The sequence below is a fragment of the Barbatula barbatula genome (assembly GCF_947034865.1).
Source record: "Barbatula barbatula genome assembly, chromosome: 6".
Lineage (NCBI taxonomy): Eukaryota > Metazoa > Chordata > Actinopteri > Cypriniformes > Nemacheilidae > Barbatula > Barbatula barbatula.
In genome coordinates, this window is record NC_136765.1 from 2,598,730 (window position 1) to 2,607,547 (window position 8,818).

An 8,818-nucleotide genomic window follows, 5' to 3' on the forward strand; every position below is an offset into this window, starting at 1 on the left:
TTATTAAGGGGCCCCTTGAAGTTCATTTGTATTGAAATCCATATGAAAGAACTATGAGTTGCCATCTGCTGTCCACATACAGTGGCTGAGACGGAGAGAAACGGATTTCCTATACAAAGAACCCAAACCAAACTGCATCATCTGATATTAAAGTTGAAGCCTGAAACGTGTTTACAGTGCAAGAATAAATAAAAGAAATAGAAAGCTTTTCGTTTTGAAAATATTTTATTTGAGTCGACAACATGGACGCACACGTGAAGCGCTAGGTAGCAAACATTTAGGAAAATAGGCTGTATACGTAGAAAAGGATTGCATCTATAAGAGCTTTACGTTTCAAGGGAGCGCACATCCAAACTTGACACCACCCGAGACTTTGACAAATGATTCGACTGCACAAAACAATAATTTAGGTACACAGAGCCATTGAAAATAAATAAATACATAAATAAATAAAATAAAATATTACAGATAATAAACATATTACAATAATTTTACAGCATGATAGCAAGATATTACACAAGTCATTGTGTGCCGACATTCAAAAATCAAGAACAATCATTTCAACGCTTAAGAGTTCTTAAGGCAGTAGTTTGTTGTATTTCTCTCTAAAGGCATTTCTGGCTACTAAAGGGAAACTTTTGAAGATCGATTTGTTTTTCTGTCAGTCCCGTGATTCACATACTAGATTAAAGCTACAGACGCGAAACGAACAGCATGTGAATTCAAGGCAGAGGTACACGAACGTGTCTTAGGTCTAGAAGCTATTACATTACCATGATGTGTGCAAGGGTTCTAGAAAAATACCTTTGTAGGACCAAACTAACACTTTTTTGTTTTGATTCTCCGGGGTTCTAGGCGAGAGGAAACTGATGAAATGTAAGAGGACACGCGTTGGTGTCGGTTTTGGAGACGCGTGCGGGTGCCCTTCAGCAGGCGTTGCGCACTGGCATCTGGAGCAGAATGACCTGCCTGTTTTCGGTGGGGTGGCATTTGTTGATGTGTCGGGTGAGACCCGGGGAGCTGTAGAAAGTGGCAGGACAGAACTTGCAGGGAAACGCCTGAGAATCGTCGTGCACGAGGCGCAGGTGTCGCTCCAGACTCGCCCTGTTGGGCAGGTTCTCCCCGCACGCGGGACACATGAGACAGTCCACGGGGCTTAGATTGAGTGGACTTTGGCCGTCCACGACATCGGGGCTCTCCGCTCTCCTCTCCGCGTTGTGAAAAGCGTCTCCCGTCATTCGATTTCGGAGCGCTTGGTGTCCCAACATGTGCTTTCTCAAGTAGGCTTGGCGTTTAAATCTCTTCCCGCAGTGCTGGCAGTCGTACAGCCCGTCGTCCGAGCCGGACTCTGACAGACCCGGACTCGGCGAGTCTCTGTCGAACTCCTTGAGCACCTCTGGCAAAGGTTTGGCGGGTTGGATGGCTTGTTTGGTGCTTTGCGAGCCCGGTGCGCTCTGGGCTCGCGGTTTGTGCCATCGCCGGTGAGAGGCCAGGTTTGCGGGACAGCTGAAGACTTTGTCGCACTCGGGACACCTGTACTCCACCCGTACTATCCTGGAGCACTTGTGCTGTGCCAGAGAGAAGGGATCCGTGTATTCTTCTTTGCAGAGCTGGCAAATGAACTCTCCCAGGGGCTTGTTGGTGCTGTTGCCCGAGGCCGCCCGTGGTTTCAGCTCCACCGGTCCCTCTTTGATTCTCAGGCCCAGCACCGGGGACGTGGTCACCTCATCCTCGAAATTCAGTTTGCGTATGGCTTTGGGTTTCTTGGCGCTTTTGACGCCGCCGTTTTTGCGCTCGGCGTCGGAGGAAGGTCTTTTGGTGCCAGTTCTGACGGACGGGGGGGCGTGCGGGACGCTGCTCGCCGTTCCGCTCCGGTTGCTGTTGCTGGTGCCGATTTTCAAGTCAACCGGAGCGAACAGAAGATGGTGATGGTCAAGGCTGGTGAGAGAGGCGGGCGTGGGAAACGATTCGGCGGATACCGGCGAACCCAGATTGAAACTTCTCTCGAAATATTTTCTGTCGTGTTCCTTGCTTATGGGCCGGGTGGGGCTGTACAGGGCTTGGTAGACCGTCTCCGGGTTGCCGAACTGCACCGGCTTCGCGCTGTGGACCGGCACCGGTGCATCTGCTCCATCTGACGGGGATGCTGAGATGATTCTGTCCGGCTTGGAAGCGACGAGCGCGGGCAAAGACGTCTCCATCCGAGGGATGTGACATTCTGGAGCTGATCCTCCTTCCTCATCCGTGCGAATTCTGTAGGAGACGAGCGATGACTTCTTGTTTCTTTTCACTAGGAATCCTTTGGGCATGTCGGCGGATTTATGAGGCGAGGATGACAAGGCACAACAGGACGAACGGTATATGATCCGGAGCAACAGAAGCGCCGTCCGCCTCCCTCCCTCTGAGAGATGCTTTTGCTCTTTAACGCATAGCTGCACTCTTTTTAAGCGGGGATGATGTTATTGTTCTCGCCCCTGCTCGCTTCCTCCTCGTCCAATCAGAGGCGAGCGCCGATCTCTGTGGAATTGCCCGTGGGAGGGCTGAGAGATTCGGACCGGGGGCTACAGAGCAGATGTACCTGGCCTTTCTTATAGCGATGCGCGCTGGTCTCTATTCACGATCTGATGGACATGTATGGAGAGGCGCGCGTGCCGCGGCTATAGGGGAGCGAGGGAAATGTCACTCACTGCCATCATCATCAGAATTTCAAATGAGTGACAACAAAGAAAGTTGGTTTCCAGTGCTTGTTTTAGATCTGATTATCGGACATGTGTACTCAACTTTGATCTGTAAATCAATGTCGGTGCTTTTCCCTGGATGGAATATACATGTTACATTTGGGGTTATTTTAGTTTTTCTTAAAAAGAATAAAGATCCGTTAAGTTGGAAATACAGCAAAACTGTTCTGTTGGGAAATACAACTGTGAAAAACATTTGATTTATTTATACTTTTGAACTGTATCTATCATATTATTTTACAGAGAATGAAAAGTATTTAATTGTTTTCTATTTTGCATTTGGAAACATGTTTAGGTTGGGAAATTGTATTACGTTTAAGGTCGCTCTAACCAAGTATCTTCTCCATAAAATGCGATGTGAATATTGTTGATTTATTCATCAGTACTTATGAAACATGAATATTTCGAGTGCGCCCAAAGTGCTTTCCCTGCGTTGTCTAAGTTTGCTGATCCGACCGTCAGGAGGCATTTCTAATGCCACGCGTCTGTCTGCGCGCGGCATAAATCAGCTGGCTCACCCATGCATAAGTCATCAGAAGCAGCTCTCGTCTCATCTCTGGACACAATGGCCGCGTCTGGCCAGCCGTCACAGCCTTTTCTGTCTTTGAAAAGCAAATTGACCTCTGTGCTGTGAAACAGGGGTACACGCGCAATCTGGCCAAAAGGGAGACGCGTGCTGGACGCAATCAAAGATGCGCGCTGACCTCGAGGTCAAGCCAGGGGTCAGCCATCATTACATTACTCCAAACCGCCCTCGCCAACGACAACTCAAGCCAGGATGCTTTGTTATGCGGTGCATTTGTGCAACGCGTTGCTCTACAATTCGAATAACACCAACAAACGACTGGAAGCACAGAACAGTTCCTTCAGCATTATGCCGCTGTGATGCAACTTTTCATACTAGTTTACTTACAGACATAAACATTTGATCGAATGCGTTTTTATATAGACTTTCAGAGTTTTGATTCACGTCAGAAATGGAATGCTGTATTTAAAAGTCTTGAATTGATTTTCCATCATGTGTTTTCGTGCGTCCACGTTATCTAAAGGTTCAGACTATTTTAATTCTGTGAAACAGTTGCTTTAAATTCTCTTCTGGGCGCATAATTGGACAGACGTGTTGCGCGGGTTTGCATTCATCTTTTGTTCCCCTCATTAGCATAAAGCTGCTGTATGACCCAGTCAAATAATTGCTCGAGCATTCAGATATGCGCCTGCTGTTATTCCCCCCCGCACTTTCACAAACATCATATGATACACAGTTTAACAATAATCCTAAATAACTACACCATATTAACATGATGTCATTAGCATGTCTTAATGTTTTAAACGTCACCACATTTAGCCCTTCTCATCAATATTTAACATCTTACCTCACTTAAAGATTTGTCTTTCTGTTTACTTTTCCAAACAAGTTTCGCTTGTGTTAACATTATGAGAAGTTCGTTCGTTTGTTTTGGTTTAACTGAGCACAATGCACTTCGATGGCATTTTGATGGTATTGTGTGCGTGCGCACCGGCCGCATGTGCGCCTGTTTGCTGTGCGGCGCGTGCTTGTCGCGTCTCATTTGCATACAGCTGCTCGGCCGGCATCCCCCCCCCCCCCCGGCCACGAGCCTTTTCTTAATACTATCAGAGAAAAGACTTATCAACATAATAAACACAATACAGTCATAACCACACAAAGAGAAATGTGGGTATGTTGACAAACGTGTTTACAAGCGTATACGAACTGACAAGAAAGGATTTCTCGGAGTTTCGAGGTTTACTTATTTTTGTGTCATTTATTCGGAGAGAGATTTTCAAACAGTTAATCGCACAGACAGCTCTACACATTCTAAATTTGGCCCAATGTAGAAACGATCCTAAAGTTGCAACAGATACATAGTGTATGTTTAGTAAGGGTCACTTGCACGACTCCATCTACAGGTTGACACGTGCTATTACAACCACTACTCAAAACACTCTTGCTAAACCATCTAGTTTTTAAAACCTCAGTAAGAATGTATTGCCACTTTCTTCTTTTAGTTAAAATGGTAAATATGTAGGGCAGTTTAGTGCAACGTTTGGCTCATACTGTATATTAAACGTGTATGGTAACATTAAATCTGACAAATAATAATAAAACAACACAACATGCCATCACATCATTATGACTTTGTTTCTTCTACAAAAGACAAAAAAGAGGATATTCTGAAGAAGAACAACAACATTGAACCCCATTGACTTCCATTGTATGACGTTTCTTAAAATGTGTTATTTGGTGCTCCGCGGAAGAAAGAGTGACGTACGGGTTTTGAAACAGCAGTCTGTGTATTGAAGTCTCAGAACAGAGCCGATGCCGTCTGGGATCGTCGCTGTGACTCTGTGGCTGCTGTCCATGGTTCTGAAAGCAGCTTCTCTTCGCGCCGCGTTGACACCGAATAAAAAAGACGCGACAAGAATGTCAAACACTCGTTTGCGCGCACACGCAGCATGCAATTACGCGCGCGCGGCCGCGTGGAGAATGCCGAACGTCGCATTTCTCAAACGTCGCATTTCCAGCGTTGACACGTAGCTCGTTAGCTGGCGTTATTTGCATTCCCCTATAATAGTGCAGCATCCTCGATCTGTTTACGATCTTCCATTGCCCGTGTAATGGGGTTAATAAGACCCCGCTCATTGCACTTATCGTTCCTGTGCCGTGAGAAGGCAAAAACAGAGCCGGGACTTCATTAGCCGTATCAGTCTTTTCATCTCCAAGAGTAGCGCTCCCACACCAACATTAATATGATTCTGCAAATGGAGGGAAGTGCTGCAGCCTGGCCCAGAGACATAAAAGATCGCACTCAAATTAATTTAGGCCTAATTAGGCTGTGGGCGTCAGGGAGTGGTTTGCATAATAAGCCCTCGCAGATGAGATCGGGCGCGCTTGAGGCCATGCCTTTGCAGCTACTTTAGACGTGACAAAGACGGCGAGCCGGGGTCGACCGACGCCCTACACTACACTGTGTGCGGACGGCGAGGCTTCGGGGGAACGTCGGTTTTGTCAGACGCCCGATTTCCACCTCAATAAGACAAACGAGGGGAGCTGGAATCAGGGTCGTATTCACGAGATAGACTCGAGGGCCGAGACCGCGTTCAGGATGTTAATAGCGTCGAGATGAAGTGTCCATCAGTGGACGGGCACGTTAATCACCAGCACGCTCTCCATCTCTGGAGCTGATTTTGGCCGCCGCGCTTCCGTGATGAGTCGCAGAGCGCTGATGGGTAATACGAGGAATGTGATTAGACAATCAAATCCCAAACCCACTTTAGATGATGTTTGTTGGGCTTTCTCAGGCTTGGACAATCTCAGGCTTGTCGTATGTTTGGCCGTACAAAAGTTGCCGCTGTGATTTTAGGATGGAAAGAAAAATCACAGATCATATCTTACTAATGTCTCCCATATTTCTCCAAGACGTCTCTCAGAAACTTCTCCTGAGAAACAGAGGCAGAAATGTCTCCATTGGAGTCTCAGAAGAGATCTCAGTGTCATAAATGGAGTCGAGTTTGGTCAAGTCTGCGATCAACATTGAAGATCCCAACGTGAATATAAACATTTCTCATTAAAATGACTCAAATCCTCTACCATCTGCATTCATCTATCTAAATGTGTTTGAGGTTTTGCATACACTACTGATATAATGAAGCGTTGCTTACAAGCAACCGCTGTCTATCACTCCAGAGTAAGAAGCTTAATAAAATGAAGCCGTTAACCCCAGCTGTCAGTCACATGTTAAAGGTTAATGTGACGGAGTCCGGTATTCTGTAAATGTTTCTGATGCACATAATGGAGTAATGCAGAGAGAAGGTGTATTTCAGTCAGATGGAGAGCATCTCAAATGTCACGTTGAAATGTCAATGGTATCTCAGACGGCAGTTGGGTCTAATCTCGGATGGATTCCTTCAGCATTGCCAGAAAGATGCTCGGTGAGATGAACGAGAGAGACAATGACACAAAGAGAGAGCGAGAGAGTCTTACTTTCTACAAAATATACAGTAAGAAAACTCACAAATCAGATCAGATCTTTGTATATGCAGTAGTTGGTGTAATAAAGAGTTTTTCATGAATCAATTTGTCAACCTTTTTATTTGTATATTTAAAGCTGCAATTCATAATTTACTGGTTTAAATGAATAAAAATCGATTTTTGTTTCGTTTATAAACATTTAATGTTGAAAACTGTCTTCCTTTAGCCCAATTCACAAGGGTATGTTTATGATAATATCATCTGAGTGGTGAGGGATTCAGAGGGAGATGGGGAATATTTTATGTTTCGAATGAAGACAGCAACAGGGACACAACAGTTAAGGAATGCCGCTTTAACCAGAGAAAACCATTATAAAAAGCTTATTAACTTTGACAGCACAGGTTTTCATTATTTAAAAAAGACATTGTTTTTCCATTTACGTTATTATAATGTTTTTCTTAAACAGCAACAAGACTAAAATAGAGAGCAAATAGATTTTGGACAAATTCCTTTCACGTCTCTCTCATCTAGTTAAAACGTATTGCTCATTTCTTACAGAGCATTTAGACGAAGCATTTAGCCAGAGCAAGGAAGTTTAGTAGAAGAAGAAGAAAGATTATTTTGAACTCAACAAAATGAGTCTAAATGTGGTACCAACAAAGATTCTTTTGTTGACTCTACTCAGATATCTAAGTCATTGTCCAAAGCGCGTCAAGAAGTTTGACCAATTCGCCAAACTGTGTAATCTGAAAAAACAGTTCTAGTGTTTGAAAGTTCCCAGCATGCATTGTAATTATTATCATGATTGCCATTTTAGTGTTTGCTGGCTATATTTTTTGTTGTCACTGTAAGTTACCTTTAGTATTTAGAGTTTCTTTTTTAACTATATGATGTTTGTTGAGGTCAGTGAATGACACAGCGAGGCTGCTACTAAAATGTTTAAAACACAAAGAACTCAAAGAGCAGTTTCTTAGGAAGAGTGTGTATGTAATGAAACTATTAAGTAGAGTGAGTGTATAATAGTACAGGGCTATTCAATTACAGCTCCAAGAGGTCCGGTCTTTATATTTTCATCCAAACGTTGGTCCGGACGATATGTTTTTAAAAAATAAATAAATATTTGATAAATAAAGCCCCCTTCGATATATATATATATTATGGATATAATCTTTTATCAGGCAATTTATTTAATATTTTGATATCCACACAGTATGTATGTTCTGTATGTATGTATGTATGTATTGTAGGCTCTGTGGCTAGGGAAATGCCCTCTTAATATAAGTCTGATTATTAATATGTGTCCATAAAAAACTATGTGAAAAATGTGAACCTGCTTGTGTAAAGCAAGCAAAAGCAAAAGTCTTTTACATTTTTACATATGTTTACGTCAAGATACTTTTTTTGGTTATTGATTTTATTTATTTGTTAAAATATTAATAAATAATAATAATAATTGTTCGAAATAAAAGTTTTTTCAATTCAATCCTATAGAATATTGTGTGAAAATATATATGGCAATGCCATCTTAAAGATTGAAATATTGGTGAAATGAATGCTTGAAATTCATATTTGATGCTTGTTATAGGAAGTTAGATTTAGATATAATTTTATAGCTGTATAGTCACTGTACGTCAACAAGTAAAATTTCCTTTTCTTGACCTATTGTTATTCTATGAAAGTGTCCATCAAACAACACTTTAGCATCAAATACCATCTCCGCAGTCCATTACATCTTTTAAATCCTGCTCGTGTTTGGCCTCCAGCGCTGACTATGATGGATCTGATGACAGGCTCATGTCGACGGCCCCAAACTTGACCTGAACCCCTTGCATTGACGTCTGCCATTATTAGCTGGTGACGGACGCCCATGCTGACAGCCAATGAAGGGAGAAGGTTCATGCTGGAGGCAGAGCCTCATTCGTCTCTGTCCTGAGGACTCCGGGTAGGGGGTCCAGGCGGAGCTGTCTCTGTGAGTAATGCGAAGAGAGCCCTTTGTCTCGCAGCACATGGTCAGTATAAAAAGGCCACAGGGTCAAAGGGCAGCTGGTAAGGCCAGAAGAGAAGGTGGTGGATTTATGTTTGGTGTGTT

The 8,818-nt window shown here is 43.6% G+C and overlaps 1 protein-coding gene across 1 annotated transcript; it reads right to left on the reverse strand.

Annotated features, from left to right (window-relative positions):
• Positions 1-293: 293 nt before the first annotated feature.
• Positions 294-2,385, reverse strand: insm1b (insulinoma-associated 1b). The gene has a single exon (XM_079458133.1). The coding sequence runs from the start codon at positions 2,307-2,309 to the stop codon at positions 927-929; it is 1,383 nt and encodes a 460-aa protein (XP_079314259.1). The 5' UTR covers positions 2,310-2,385; the 3' UTR covers positions 294-926.
• Positions 2,386-8,818: the final 6,433 nt, after the last annotated feature.

Bases quoted from the DNA above. Each gene is read 5' to 3' on its own strand.
- insm1b (XM_079458133.1), bottom strand. From the start codon at position 2,309: ATGCCCAAAGGATTCCTAGTGAAAAGAAACAAGAAGTCATCGCTCGTC.